Source organism: Phaethon aethereus, assembly GCF_964289735.1.
Source record: "Phaethon aethereus genome assembly, chromosome: 2".
Classification (NCBI taxonomy): Eukaryota; Metazoa; Chordata; class Aves; order Phaethontiformes; family Phaethontidae; genus Phaethon; species Phaethon aethereus.
Genome location: NC_138582.1, coordinates 78,772,701 through 78,788,598, shown reverse-complemented (window position 1 = coordinate 78,788,598; position 15,898 = coordinate 78,772,701). Strand labels below are relative to the sequence as shown.

General features: G+C 38.3%; 1 protein-coding gene across 1 annotated transcript in view; it reads right to left on the bottom strand.

The window, feature by feature from the left end:
• ZPBP (zona pellucida binding protein) overlaps positions 1–13,391 on the bottom strand; it is a gene marked incomplete at both ends in the record, with an annotated part of 29,999 nt that extends 16,608 nt beyond the window's left edge. The window contains 3 exons of the mRNA XM_081996449.1: positions 4,108–4,233; positions 7,279–7,359; positions 13,265–13,391. Coding sequence (XP_081852575.1) covers positions 4,108–4,233; positions 7,279–7,359; positions 13,265–13,391 — 334 coding nt within the window. The remainder of the gene's footprint in view (positions 1–4,107; positions 4,234–7,278; positions 7,360–13,264) is intronic.
• Between the last annotated feature and the right edge of the window lie 2,507 nt (positions 13,392–15,898).

Genomic DNA, 15,898 nt, shown 5'->3' with positions numbered 1-15,898 from the left:
GAAGAAAAATTACATGCTAATTTTAAAGTTGTAATGATTTTAAATTACATTTTGTGCAGTATTTAATTTTTCATTACCCTATCAACTGCACATAAGTGGACTGGAACTATCTGAACAAAGCTGCTTGTTTAAAAAACAAAACTGTTTTTTAATGGCTACAGAAAGAAAAGTGTTTACTGTTCTTTGTGAGCTTTTACTGTAGTCATGATGTTTGATGTGTATAGCTAGACAGAATTCTGTGGCACAAACACCTTCTTAGGGTGTGTATCAAGGGCTGGTATGCCTGAAAGAGAATCTGATTTTTCTAACTATGACAGTACAATGAAAGATAGGCTCTCTTCCTACAGATTTTATGCTTAAATAATTGCATTTCTTTTGAAACGTTCCAAGAAGCAGTACTTTGTTGGTCTTTCCTAAAACACGATTCACAATTCTACATTTGCACTGAAAGAGTTCTTTTCTTTCCTACAACTATGCTGAAAAATATGAAACAGTGTATCAAGCAAGGCTTATGAGTCCTAATTTCCTACTGTTATGGAGATTCGCTATGATAGATGTTAGAAGACTAACTAGTCACACTAAAACCCAGATGATTTTTACCACTTAGAGAGGATTACACCTGTTCTAAAAGGAGGCTGAATGATCAAGTTCTTTTACACAGCGAACATTTCATGAGCAAAAAAATTTTAATAGCTTTTTGTCTGTTTCTACTTTCTTTTCTCTGAGTCAAAAAAAAAGAAGAATGTGACAACAGCCCTAGGAGACTAAAAAGTATCTTTGTGGTATTTACCCAAAATTGTGGTGGCTGAAGCTGAAGTCCTCTCATTACAGCTTTTTTAAAATAGCTTTTCTAAAACCTCTCTCATCCCTATAGAAAGTTATGTCAGGAAAACACAAGTTTTTCTTACTGCTGCTGATTTCACGTGCTGTTGATTGCAGTACACCTGGAGTTGCCACAGATTCAAGAACCTCTGCCACCATAGATTTTTTGCTAGTGAACCAAGGTTGACATAGCAGCTTGGTATACTACTGAAGCAATCTGCCCAGAGAGATTTAACCCTGTCAACTGGAAGAAGTCTGAGGTCTCCATGGTTTTCTGTTCTACAATGTTGAAATTCTAGTTTGAGTAAACAAAAGCCAGAGGAATGAAACGGGCAATTTTTGTTAATTGTGAACCAGGAGGTTGTCTTCTGTCTGATCAGATTAAGCTCAGTACTTCAACACATGACAATATACTTGATACTGTGTCTGTCATGCATCACAGACTGGGCATCCAAATATATCAGTTACAATGCAGGACACTGAGCTAACCAGAATATATCCATCCCAAGAGAGATTAAGAGTTTCATGTAAAATGACATAGCCCACAGGCTTAAATATAAGCAAAACCATGTATACCACTTTGAGGCAAAGAATGCTAAAAATTCTTTCTGAGGGCAAAGTCTGTTCTCAGATTCAGAGCAAAAACACAGTGTAGTGGTAGATGTCATATAAATGTGAAATGCTCTGCTATGAAGGTTGGCTTGTCGAGGATTAAGAATAAAGAATCACAATGCTGTAAATGGCATTTTAGATTGTGTAACAGAGAAAGTTGCTTGAAAATATAAGACCAAGGACAGAGTTCTGACAAACAGCAGTAAAGACTAAGAGGAAAACAAATAGGATTTGGAAACAGTGCCATTGTAAAAGGATGAATGGTTTGTAAAGTAAATTTTAAACTAAAACAAGACATTGAACAGGTTTATACATTCATTACAATGCTTATTGTCCTTTTTAAAAATGAAATTACACTAAAAGGTGAGACATACACAGAAGGAAACAAAAAACAGAACTCGGGTTCCCTGCTCAGACTTGGAAAGATACTACTGATGAGTCAGTCATGCTCTCTAAGCAATCCTAGCTATGTGAGAAAAATAAGATATGTACAAGTAGCCCAATATATTCCCTGCAGAAACAATGATTTGGGGTTTTTATGCCATACTAGCAGATTAGGACACTGATTTCATTAGAGGCATCTTTTGGAAAAAGAACGGTTAAATTCTCAATAAGCAGATTAACCAGAAGTTAAAACTGGCAAGGGATGTGAAGGGCCAACAGAAACACATGCAGTTGAAGAAGAGCAATAAAAGTGTTGGTCCCAGGCTGAATGGGGCTGAATGACCTGGTGACAAATGACATGGAAAACACTGAGGTACGCAATGCCGCCTTTGTCTCACTTATTCCTAGCAAGGGCTGCTTTCCAGCCCTGCCCCAGGCTCTACTAGAGTTTAGGGGAGATGCTACAGGGAGAGAGAAGTGTGGTGTTAGGGACTTACTTGAGCTGGACATACACAAGTTTCTAGATCAGAAAGAGATATATCCAAGGATGCTGAGGAAGCTGACTAATTCATGACTGTTGTCTATTTTGATGGTGATAAGGTCCCCAATGACCAGAAAGACCATTGTAAACATAGGCAAGGAAAAAGACCCAGGGAATCACAGGTCAGCCATCCTCACCTCAGGCCCTGCAAAGATTTTAGAATTGCTGGAAGTCATTTCCAGACGCATGAATGACGAGACAGTGATTGAGAACAGGCAGTATCAATTTGCCATTGGCAAATCATGGCTGACCAGCCTGAGTGTCCTCTGGAATTAAATGCCTGCCTCTGAGGACGAGGGAAAAGCAGTAGATGTCATATACACTGAAAGCCTTTAGCAAGGATTTCAGTATGGTCCTCCATCAGATCCTTGCAGCCCAAATATGGACATATGGACTAGATGAGTGGAATACCAGATGGATGAAAAACTGTCTGCATTGTCATTTTGAAGATTGATCTACCTAGCAGCCAGTTATGAAGAGCTTTCCTCAGGGCTGATAAAAGCACCAGAACTGCTTAACGTCTTTACCAGTGGCCTGCATCTCAGGACTGAATGCCTTCTTGGCCAGTATGCAAAAGACATCAAATTAGCACGGGGTGGGGGGGGGGGGTGTCAAATTGGTGGGGAGCGGGAGCTGATACACTACAGGACATTGCTTCCATTCAGTGGGCCCTTGCACAATTAGAGACACAATCTGCCAGAAACCTCATGAAGTTCAACAGTGATAAATGCAAAATCCTACACCTGGGACAGAATAAGAGCAGCAACAGATGCAGACATGGACCAGATGACTTGGGAGCAGCCCTGCAAAAAAGTACCTGGGAGTCCTGGTAGATTTTAAGCTGAACATGAACCAGAAACACACTTTTGCAGCAGTGAAGGCTAACTGCATACTGGGCTGAATTAGCAACAATATATCCAGCAGGTGAAAAGAAGTGATTATTCTCTCGCTACCCAACACTCATTTGGGCACTCTGGAACAGTGTCCAGTTTTGACTCCTCAGTACAAGACCGATACTAACAAGCTGGAGCACGTCAACGAGAAGGCTTCTGAGATTATATGGGAGTTGGAGCACAGGACAAGAGGCAGAAGAAACTTGGATTTTTACGCTAGAGAAGTGTAAGGAAGGAATTGCAGTCCTTCGCTATCTAAGGGGAGATACAAGGAAGAATAACCCATACTTTTTAAGAGGTGCACCACAAAAGGGCAAGCAGCAACAATGACAAGTTGCAATAAGGGAAATTGTGATTGAAAATAAGAAAAGAAAAAGGTTGCACAGAAAAGACAGACGATCTCCAAGTATAGAGATTCCCCAAACTCAAGTGGTTGAGGCCCTAAGCAACTTCATGTCTGAAGGTAGTCTGTCATTGAGCAAGCAGTTGGGCTAGATCACACCACTCATCATCCTATTACTCTATCCTTGCAGAACACTCCCAGCTGTCTCTCAGTGCAGCAAAGAATGTCATCCTCAGCCTCTCTTGTATCCAACATGCCCTGATCCATTTAGTACTCTTTAGAGATGGCACTGTTCTTTACAGAGATCTGAAAATGTGTTTTAATTTGGTTATCTCACCCCTTTCTGAAAAGTGAAAGTTAATTTCTACAATATAAATACAAATACTTGCAAAGTATCCTCAGTTACTTCTCCATTTACATTCCCACTTTTATAATCCTCATGCTGCTTTGGGGAGGGAGTGGGTGGAAGGGGAGAGGGTGCAGGGGGGTCATGTAAGAAAATAAATGCTTACCTGAAGAAAGACTACCACCTGGTCCATGCCACTGGAATATTGGATCAATCAGTTCTAAGTTTCGCAGATGATTTGTAAGACATAAAATACGTGGACTGCTGTGATTCAGCTTGACATAAACTTTAACTGAAAAAAAAAAATTAACATTAGCATCAAGTATTTATCAATGGTATTCTAACAGTGAGCTATATAAATTTCAAGATAGTGGTTCAACAACAATCATGAATGGAGTTCTGATTTTGGGACTAGTTCTGTTATCTCTACCATCAAAATGAATCACAAAATAGAGAGCAGGTTTGTTTTCTCTGGAAAATAAAATTAAGAGAATTCTTTCTAGTTCTAGGCTTATCTAGTTGTGTAAATAAAAGGCACGGTGCACTGTAACATCCTCCTGAATGGAGTATGTCATTTACTAGGTTCTCATAAGCACAGGCTTTTGCAGCATTCTGTCTCAATTGTTCTCCAACCCACACGAGAGAGTGAAGTTGCAGGATACTCAGACTTGAAAGCTTGCTGTTTCCACTGTTATCAATTGCCTTTTACCAGTGCACAGTGTATTTGCTTAAATGGGGTTTAGTGTTGTATCTCACTAAATGGTGAGCTGCCTATTGTTTAATTCAGACATAATGCGATAGGAAGAAAACTGCGTAAAGTAAGGATTTACTTAGTCTTTTCCCACAGCAAAGCAGGTGTACATGTCTTGTATGTGATTTGTAGCATACAGGTGCTTCTGGATCTTTGGTTGTTTCTAAAAACTATGATTGGTGTAGTCATAATCACTTCCATAATATGCAGGATTCCAGTGTGTACAATTTTTTCTAATTCCCTTCTCACTGACATTCTGCAAAGCATTTGTCCTCTTCCAGAAGCATGGGATGCTAGATATGTATGCTCTAGTGAGGTCTAAACTTGAATATACCTTGCTCTGTATCAGGCTACCCTAATGCCACTGAAAAGATACAATTAGTAAAAAACATTACAGCTACTACATTTGTGATTTGGAGAATCTGACTAATAATTAAAACTGAATCAAATAAGCAAATTACCACAATGTTACCTTACCACTGACTATTTCAGATTCCCTGTGGCAACTGGCAGTAATGCCACTACAGTTTTTTCTCCTCTCCAAGTATGATTGTTTGCTTTCATTAAAAAATTAAAAGTCACTTACATTCACATTTCAATATTAAGTTGTTTAAACAGAATAAAAACTTAGATGTAACATTTAATACCTAAGAATAACTTCAGAATTTTGATAGTCTTAAGATCAGGAGGTATGTCCATCCCAGCTAATAATCAGTTTTCTACAGTAATTTATATTGCAGAAAACAGCAAAGTATGTATTTTCAATTGTACGTAGTATAGTATATAGTAGTATATCATGGAAATAAATGCCATTTGCAGCTGGTATTTCTGTTTTTAATCCCAAAGCATTAAAATTAATATAAATTCTACATGTTAATGCAACTGCCAATATGATTAGTCTTTTTCCATTGCAAATCCTTAATACTTTTTCTCAAAGTTTTCTAAACAACTGGGTTTAGCAATAGTCTATTGGGACAAAATTGTATACATTCCATAGCTCTCCCACTTCACCTTTTGTTTTTTATTTCCTCAAGGTCATTTTGTTCTGTCTTGTAATAATATTTTTAAAAATTTAATATCCATAATAGAAATTAACAATATTATGGTGTCATTATTATCATAACCTGCCAAGATGGTAAATTCTGTCCCACCACTGTAGATTTCCATGAAAGTTTTGTAAACATGTATCATAGGAGTAATATAACAGAAGGGCATCTGATTGATAGAAAACAATGACTAAAAAAGTATCTACCTACCAGGTATAACCTTATTCCTCATTTTTCAAAATAAAGTCTTACTCTTTTAATTAAAAGTCCTTTGCTATTTTTCTTAATCATTAATATTCTCTCTATTATAAAAATATTTACTTCAGATAGTGATCCAAAAAAGAAAATTTATGGCAGATATTTTAAAAAGGCAGGATTTTAATAGTGTAGCATTGTATTTAACCAAATTTTGGTGAAAAACAAAAAAATTCAAAATAGAGAAGTTGCCCACTGGAGCCAAGCCTAGTATACGCACAACAGTCTGTACCAGAGAAGGTGGAAATATTGTTTATATAATACTAAATTGTATAGAAGCAGAGTCAGGATAAAACATTTTAATCTTTGTTTCTAACTTTCAAATTGCCCTGTGCCATTCTGGTAGTAGCCATGTTTACAGACATGAGTCAGAATCAGAAGAGAGCAAAAGTACACTAGTAGACCACACCTTTAAAACACTCAGAGCCATTACTTAACATTAATGCTAAGTAATACTGTAAGTTAAACTACTAAGAGAAACATTTAAAAAAATATTTCCCAGAATTTTTTCACCTTTGGACAAAAATTGGTATGTCTAGGAATTTGTAGCAAAAAAGGTCAAAAAATGTTGTTTTTTAGCATTCCCCCAAACAACAGAAGTATCACTTCTATCTAAATCTAAAACTGGAAAACATACATGGAGAAAACTATGGGGAAGAGTATTACCAAAACCAAGCCAGCAATGTGCATTTAGAGAAAAAGCAACATAAGTAAATACATGGCAAGGAAGAATGGCCCAGTCTTTAATTTAATTTTCAAATTTTCCAATAATTGTTTTGTTTAATGAAAAGAGAAAGTGATAATATTATATTCTGGAGTTAGATGGATTTAACTTAGAAAGCAATTAATTCTTACCTCTTCTTAATTTTTGTTGTAGATATAACAAATTTTAAGTCTTAGGTTCTATGTACATAACAAGTAAGATGAACACAGAATACCTATAGAGCAAGAAAGCAGCATTTTGGAGCAAGAGTCCTCTGGCCAGGTGGAAGAGTACACAGAACATTGTTATTTTTATAACAATTACAGGAAGTAATTATCTTGGTTTCATAAAAATTATAAGTAAGAATAAAAAAACCTATGAAAAAAAAATTCCAGTGACAGAAATATATGCTATGGGATAGCCTATTAAGTATACAAAAGTCAGTACAGAATTGTAATTAAGTAAACCACTTAAAGCCATGTAAAACAATACAACAACAACAGATATTACAAAGAAGGGCCTTTTCTTGGTAAAAACAATATTTTCACTAAAATTTGTTACATTGTGTTTAAAGAAAAATACCTGGAAATACAACAGATCCCACTATTTTTAAGGTATTGTGTCTTGGCCTTTCACTTCTTAAAAATCTCTTTGAGGGCTGAACTGTTAAAAGATAAAACAATGACATTAATATGACCATTTAATTTACCTAAAAAAGCAAGCAGCATACTTTAGGTTAGCATACAACCTTTAATATACTTGTTCATCAATGGATATTAAGATAATACTTGCCTACTATCTTACACAATATGACTCATTAAGGCAACAAAATGCAATGACAAAGGCCTGATACAGAGAAAGCATCCTTGTCCTAAACAGCACTTAAGTTTAGATTTAGTTTCAAATATATTTATGTTTTACAAAAGAATTGTCGCATTTTAAATTGGGATAATGGGGATAATGGGGATAGGCACTGTCCAAAATGAGGATAAAATTTAGATGCATTTTTACGATACCCTCAGTCAGGATGTCAATGTATATACTGACCATTAATGTAGTAATGAGCTTGGGTTCTGTCATGATTGTGATTTTCTTAATTTCCCCATGAAAAGAAATATAAGGTATTTCATGGCTATTTTAATTTGCATTACTTCTATTTTAAATCTAAATTAAAAACACGTTCATAAAGTTTACAAATCTTTGCAGGACATATTAGGCTTCTGAAATAAAACTGAAGTATCTTTCAGGTGGACATTCTAGTACAAGTCAGATCTGAGTTTCTTTTACAGAGTTTCCAGAGATAGTGAACTGAAGCTATCCGAAAGATAATGGCTAGCAGACTTCTCAGCATTTTGTGTTCTTTGTCTCCACCTCCTGCTTGGAAAGAACGTGGGCTACTGGGCATCAAGTGATGCTTGTGATTTCTTAATTCTTTCGGAGAATCTGGGAAAGTAAGTAAATAACAAAGGAATAGAAAGCCTTGAATACAAAAGACAGCAATAAAATACTGAACATATCATCAGCAAGCAATTATTTTATGAAGATGGGCTAAATAATTATGTGCTAAATAATTGGTGCTTGTTGCCAACTTAGGTTCAATATTTGAAAACTATAAGCAGCAATAAATACTCTGGTAAACTAGTTATAGATCAAGGCATTTGTTGGGGCAATGAGAGTGGGGTCAAGTCCCAGCTTTGTTTTGATTTAAGCAATAATAGGAGATTATCAATTCATCCCATCTCTTATACAAATGGTAATTGTACTTCACTACTGCGTTGTTATGGAAAACAGAAGGCAGATTCTGCAGCTATCAGGACAAGATAATCAAGGTAAGTTAAAAGAACTGCCTGTACTTGTCATTTTAGAACGTAAGCAGAGTACGCCATTGAAAATTCCTATTGAAAGTAGGAAGAAATAAAAGTTTGCTTAAGAAAAAGAAAGTAGTCTCATATATGATGAATTTCTGTGATTAACAGTTTAATTTACTTCACAATATTTCTTCACTGTGTACCACTTCCACAACTTTGTCTGAGGAGCAAAATTTTTCAAATAACTTCATTTTCTCCAAAGACCTCCTAGAAGGATTGGAGACTTTTTAATGAAAAACAAAATGGATTCAAATTTTCTTACTGGACTATTTATGTCAAGTCTTTTAGAATTCTGCTGCACTGGCAGAAACAAAACTAATTTTTCACTAAAATCCAACTCCCAAAAGAACATGATCAGATTCTCCATTGACAAAAATCAGCATATGCTTTGATTTTAATAAAAGCATACTAATTTATAGCAAATTATAAATCCTACCTGAATAACAGCCCATTTTAAAATTCCTTCTGCCACTATTATCTGTCCACATGATCCATAAATATTTTATCAACTGTCAAGTTGATTTATGTATCATAATTGGAAAGGAAAACCAAAATCCACCAAAAACAAACTAATGAGAGAAAAACTGAAAACAACAATCTTATACAGGAAGTACTCAAAGTTTATGAGAAGGCAACTGAACAAATGCATCTAGAAAGGTTTAGCATTGCAAACTGACAAGGTATGAGCAGATATACATAACTTTATGGGATATTTAGGCACTACTTAATCAATGCAGAAGGAAAGTAATACTTTTTTACAATAATAATTTAAACCCAAAGATGGAGCTCTTCAACTATTAGTTTAAAAAGAACTAGAAAAAGTGGAAGCAATACGGTTACTGAAGGAAGATAATCTAAAACTTCTGGAACTACTTTTATGGTATCTTCAATGACATTGCATGCTGGATTTTGAGAAAGTCTGCTTAAATGCTCTTTCATGTGTATACGCATTTCATTTGCAGCCATTTCAGTCAGTAAATGTTTCTGTCCGCATATGAATCCCAACTCTCATACACTCTTACCCTCACTTTCTACACTGCCTTTTAAATTTTTTTCAAGCCTTTTTTCAGGTTCCTTGCTTGAATTCATTTGCTCTCCTCTTAGTCACCTGGAATTTAAATGGTACTTCCTGCAGCAATTTCTAGCAAAAATTATCTTCCAATTCTCACTCTGTATTTTAAGAGTGCGTTAAAAAGAAGATTTTTGTAGAAAAATCAAAAAAAAACAGGAAGAGCAACAAAAACAATAAGGACAAGGGACATGCTTAAACTGCAGTTTAAAGTCATTAATATATTATTCCATCCCTTCAATTTGAACCTGCACTTAACAAGCAGTGAGAAAAGCTAAGTTTCACTCACTTTTGAGAAAAATAAGTGAGATTTCTGAATTAGTTGCCCCAATTAAGTTTTTAAAGTAGGCCAATGCATTAGAAATACATAGTGTCTGATTCCTCATTGTCTTGTACTTTTTACAGGCAGAATACGAAGTGTGAGCAACAGTTCCTTTTGCAGAATAACACAGATGAAGAAAAATAGTTTTACATCACTATCAGACACATGGAAGCTTATGGCACTTCATCCCCAAGTCTGGGGTGATTCAAACTTCTCAGCTGCCTAAAAAAACATTCCCAAAGACTGGAATTCAAGGGTATATTTGCCATATAAATTAGCTGTCTTAGGGATTCATTGGGCGACTTTAAAATCTGATGGAGTTAAATTCAACAGCTTTACTACTAATTTATGCCAACAAAACAGGCCCAAGATCCTCCAGAGAGTTCAATTTAAATGTAAAATCCTAATCCTTCCCTGCTTCATGCATTTAAAATCTGCTTGGCAGATGTATAAATTCTACCCAAACATTGAGCTGATGTATTTGAAAGGGTTTCTGCCTATAGGGGGAACAGTCTCAGTTCCAGGTCAGAAGTAGCAGGTGGATTGTACCTGCATGGACAAACAACCCCTCCTGTTCCTCCCTGGTCGGAGGCACCTACGAGAGTGCCAGGTAAAGAGAGGTCCCTTCCTACTTCCTACTCAAAGGAGGAATCTGGGTAAGTTGGTACTGACTGCATCAGCGGTCATTCCTATGCCCATTGAGTTGAAAGGGAATGCCATTCACCTACTTAAAGCTTCACGCAAAGTATATTCTACTGAATATACTTCTGAATCTTTTAGTCTTCAAATGAACGTTACACTTGCAAGATTAATCATCTTCAAAATGATTCGTCAGAAAATTACATTTGGTCTCAAAATTGCAGTGGCAGGAAACTGTTTAAAATGAGTCCTAAATAAACAATCAATTTATCAATTAATAAAATGCTGTATTACTGGAATGTTCAGTTGGCATAGTTTCAATTAATTTATTTAGAAATAAAAATTCTATGAGGTGATAGGAAAAGATTTATTTAAGTTATGGTAATTGCTAAAAGTTTTTTTCAAAGTAATTATGTTTTGAGATAATTTTTGTAAAGAGATTTCTGCACCAAAAGAGTATATAAATAGCAGCGCTACTTACTTAAGTTATTTTTGCTCAATCATGCTAATAGTCAAGTGTTTTTCTATATCCAAGTATTTTAATTACAGCTGGCATTTTTAATCTGCCTATTGATGGTACGTGCTGCGCAGAAATATTACCACTTCTGTTACTATTCATATGAAAGTCATATAGGAGAAACCAAACTTCAGTTTCTAATTAAGTTTAACTCTTTTGACAAAAAGACTGCAAGATAGAAACCATATCATGTTTTTCAAGTAGGCCTTCATATTTCCTTGCTGACAATTACACCACCAATTACACCACCAATTACGCCTTATCATATTGCAAGCTAAAGTTTAAAATGTTGTATCTTTTCAGTAAGATGGAAACTTCCTTCAAGATGGCTTAGAAAAGTCAAATGTAATTAAGCCATTTTAAGAAACATGTTCCACATTGTCCTCCAAAAGTTTAATTATTCATTTAAGGAAAAACACATAAGCCAAAACTGTCAGCATCAGTAAACAAAAAACAAAATGAAAAATCCTTAAAGAAAACGGTTCATATTCTTTACATCAGTATGAACTCAAACTGATGAGTTCATAATAACACTGCAGCACAATAAAATTTAAATAAGTGTCATTTTTGGAGTTGAGAATGTCTATTATGCCTACTGACAGAAGAAACACTATGACAACAAGGTTTCAGTGAATATGTACTGAAATACCGCACATGGTTTTCCCTTTTTTGTCAGAGAGTAGAAGAACTTTGAACTTTAATTCTGATCTTACTCTTGAAAAAGACCTTGACTTTCTAAAGGAATTGGTGAAACATGATCATAACCAGATCATGGAATAAGAAGATCTGGCATGTATGCATGCTAACGTACAAATAATCTCATTTAATACTATCAGAAAGTCTAAGTGATTTACTACAGTCAAATTTCAAAACCTCACTAGGAAGCAGAGACTGTCATTTCAGAGCATTCACAGTCTTAGAGTTGAGAGGACATACAGCTGAATTTCCCAATCAGTGACAGCTGACAGTTGCAATTGTGCACACACAGTGAATATAAGATCAGCACCAGAAATCTATAGTCTTGGTATCCCACCTCATAACTATTTCTGTGCCTCACAGCCTCCAACAAAGTGATGCAGCTCTTTTAGCTAAGTACCAAAATTACCAGCTACACGCTGCCCGTGCAACTTCACCTGTGGTGTTAAGACCCCCTCAGGCATGCAGCTTCTTTGGTACATGGGAAGGAGAAACACCCCTCTCCCCAGCACTCACTGTTCATTTTTGAGGAAGAAAAAGATTACTTTGATAATGCTTTAGTTTTCCTGTATCCACCTCCACATGTGGAAAGTCAGTTTAATCCTACTGGTGGATATGGTGGGTGTAGGTGGGCGAAAGCACTGGCAGATGTTTAACAAAACCCGCAGGGGAAAGCTGATGTTAAAGGGCACAGCTCCTGTATTATGGAAAAGCACGCCCCAGATATAAACACAAACTTAAAACTACCAGGCTGCAAAGAGGGTCAGTGTAAATAAATGCATGAGGGCAAGTCTTACGAGGAGCAGATGAGGGAACTGGGGTTGTTCAGTCTGGAGAAGAGGAGGCTGAGAGGAGACCTTATCGCTCTCTACAACTACCTGAAAGGGGGTTGTGGCGACATTGGTGTTGGTCTCTTCTCCCAAGTAACTAGTGATAGGACAAGAGGAAATGGCCTCAAGTTTCACCAGGGGAGGTTTAGACTGGATATTAGGAAAAATTTCTTCACTGAAAGGGTTGTCAAGCATTGGAACCTGCTGCCCAGGGAAGCAGTTGAGTCACCATCCCTGGTGGTATTTAAAAGACATGTAGATGTGGCGCTTAGGGACACGATTTAGTGGTGGACTTGGCAGTGCCAGGTTAACTGTCGGACTTGATGACCTTAAAGGTCTTTTTCAACCTAAATGATTCTGTGATTTTATGACAAAGGCATAGGCAGGGAGTGAATTCAGGAAAACCTGTAAAATTCACAGCCGATGCTCCAGGCAGGGCAGGGACGGGAGACAGCGAGGTTTCGGCGCCGCCAGCACCGCCTTCCAGGCCCTGCGGGGAAGGGAGAGCCTACGGCTCGACCCCGCCGTCCCGGCACCTGCCCGAGGCCCCGGGTGTCGCCGGCCTGAGGCGAGAGGCATCCCGGCGACGGCCGCCGGGCGGCGCCACCCCCCCGCCTGGGACGGTACCTGCTGGGGGCGCCTGCAGGAGGTCGGGCAGGAGGAGGAGGAGGAGGAGGCGGCGGGCCGGGAGGCGGCCGGCGGCTGCCGCTGCCCGGCGGCAGCCGCGCGCCCTGTCACGCGCCGCACGCCACATCGCCGCAGCCGCCAGCGCCTCTTCCGACCGCTCGGGCGCGCGGCCAGCCGTTAGCCGCCCCTAACGGCCGCCCGACGGGGCGGGCACTGCCGGGCGAGACGAGGGGAGTCCCAGTGGCGCCCCGCCCGGCGCGGGGTGGTGAGGGCGTGCGGCGGCGGTGGCTTCGCCGCCCTCCGGCCGTCCCTGCCGCGGGGAAGTCAGCGGCGGGGCTTTCCCAGCCGCAGCGCCAAGCGCTGCGCTTGCGTCTCCGGCGAAAGAGGGGAGGAGCGGGAGGCTTTCACATCCTCAAACCCCAGGGAAACATGTGCCGCCGCGGCAGCTCCGTCCCCCGCCGTCCAGCTGCCGGCTCATACATAATTAATCCAAATCCATTAACGCACCAGCACGCCCGCACCTCCGCTGCAGGGGCAGCTCCTTTGAAACAGCCAGGCCTGCGGTGGTGTGAAGACCGCAGCTGGGGGTGGCCAAAGGTACAGCGAACGGGCTTCACGCTCGCTGCAGTTGTTCCTAAAAAAAAGGAGAGCAAGGAAGGTTCCACTGCAAAAGCAAAGAACTGTGCTGGGCTAGTCAGTGTCATGAGCATTTACAGCTGTGCTGCTCAGCCTTTCCCGCGCTGCTACAAAAAGGCAATTAAAAAAGTGCCTGGAATTGCAGGGCATGTGCATGTTCCTCTGGTGTAAGAATATTTAATTTGTAGTTGGTTAGAGAAAGGATTTTTTTGAAAGGATGGAGGACGAAAAAGTGAATTATCTGGGAAGCAAATAAAGTCTGGCAAGAAAATGTCACTGTATTGGAAAATTTGTTATGTTGTTACTGTACTAGAGAAGAAAAATGGCTGATTGTATAAAAGAACCCAAAAGACTGCTCCACAAGAATCCTGAAGCAAACTAAAAGGCAGATATCTAGTAAAGAAGACTAGCTTAGATATATGACCAGCTCATCAATATTCTTCCCTAAAGCACAGATCACTTTTGAAAATTGATAGTAGAAACAATTCAACTTTCCATGGCAAATTGAATTCCCAGGATAATCTGGACAGAATCTCTGTCAATGAAATCCAAGATAAAGCTTTTATTGCATTTCATTCTGCACAATGAATGCAACAAAAGATGAGTCATCCTTGGAATGTCTTCCATCCTGTGCCTTACCTGGCTCCCATGTCTTCGCCTCTCCTCTTCCTAAAGCTTTCCAGGAGAAGGTAAGCGGGAAAGGTCAGTCTGCAACAATGGAAGTTATTGCTTGTGTAAAACTAAATATATTTGGTATGGAGATTACTGAGTGTCAGTAAATATAGACAACAATACAGCATTTTAAAGTCTTGTTACAGGCAGAAGTCAAGTTTAGAAGTATCTTTTCACTAACTTGAATGTACAAGTATGATAGGAAGTGGACACAAGTTGTTTCAGACAAAGAATTCTGTGGTTTTGTACTGTTGGCTTAGCTTTACGATGCCAGTACTGCATACACAGTGTTCGCAGCTGCCACTTTTTATCCATTTTAGTTCATGTGACCTATAGATGAAAGCTTGTAATAAATAAGGAAGATTTATTTATTTATTTATTTATTTTCTGCTCCATCAGTAAACTACTCCAAAGAAAAATCACCATGATTCTGCATCATGGAACACAGCTTTTTATTACTATAAACCTGAACTGTAAGACACGTTAGACCCCCTTCTGACTCTGTGTTAATCAAGAGCAAGTTAGGAATTCAGGGAAGATACACCTGTGTGAGACTGACATAAATGAGAGAACTATCAGATGATAATTTTTCCTGACAAGACCACAAAGTAAAGGCTCCATAATGGGAATTGAGCTGCCCAAATAAACGAAGTTTGATTTTTCCAAAGTGCTGTTTGCAGATGGCACTGAATTCATGCAGAGAAGACCTCTATAAATCAGACTGCTTTTGTTTAGATTGCTGAATGAAGACCATCGAGCTTAGGATTTGGAAATGAGTGCTGCATATTCTGACCTGAGACATTAGTGGATTTGCTGCATGGAAAACTCTGATGCCAATGTGATTTACTCATTCCAAGTAATTATTGTAAGTTTGCTGTATTTGCATTTAGGTGCAGTAGTGTTTGATAAAATTTGTTTGAGTTAAATCTGTGTTTCAATTTAATTCATAGTTGTGATATCAACAGAATAGCTTATTTTAAAATACCTCAATGAGAACACCATATAGTTCTTAGTAAGAGTGAAAACTTCTTAATTTTGCCTCAAATAGATGAATAAGTAACTGGTAGTGCCATTTCAAATTGTTATGTATGCCCACTTGAAAGACTAGATTATTGGGGTATGCATGAACCATGTTTCGCACCAAGAGACATTTCATTGTGAGATAGTTTTCATTGTTACCAAGCAACAAAAAAACCTCTCTGCTCATTCAGTGGCTGTGTTCTTTCTGTACTATACTTGATAAACCTCTTTTCAGGAAAGAATGCACTACTGCCTTGCTCTTTATGGTATGTACTGATATACATACATGTATGTACGTACATCTAT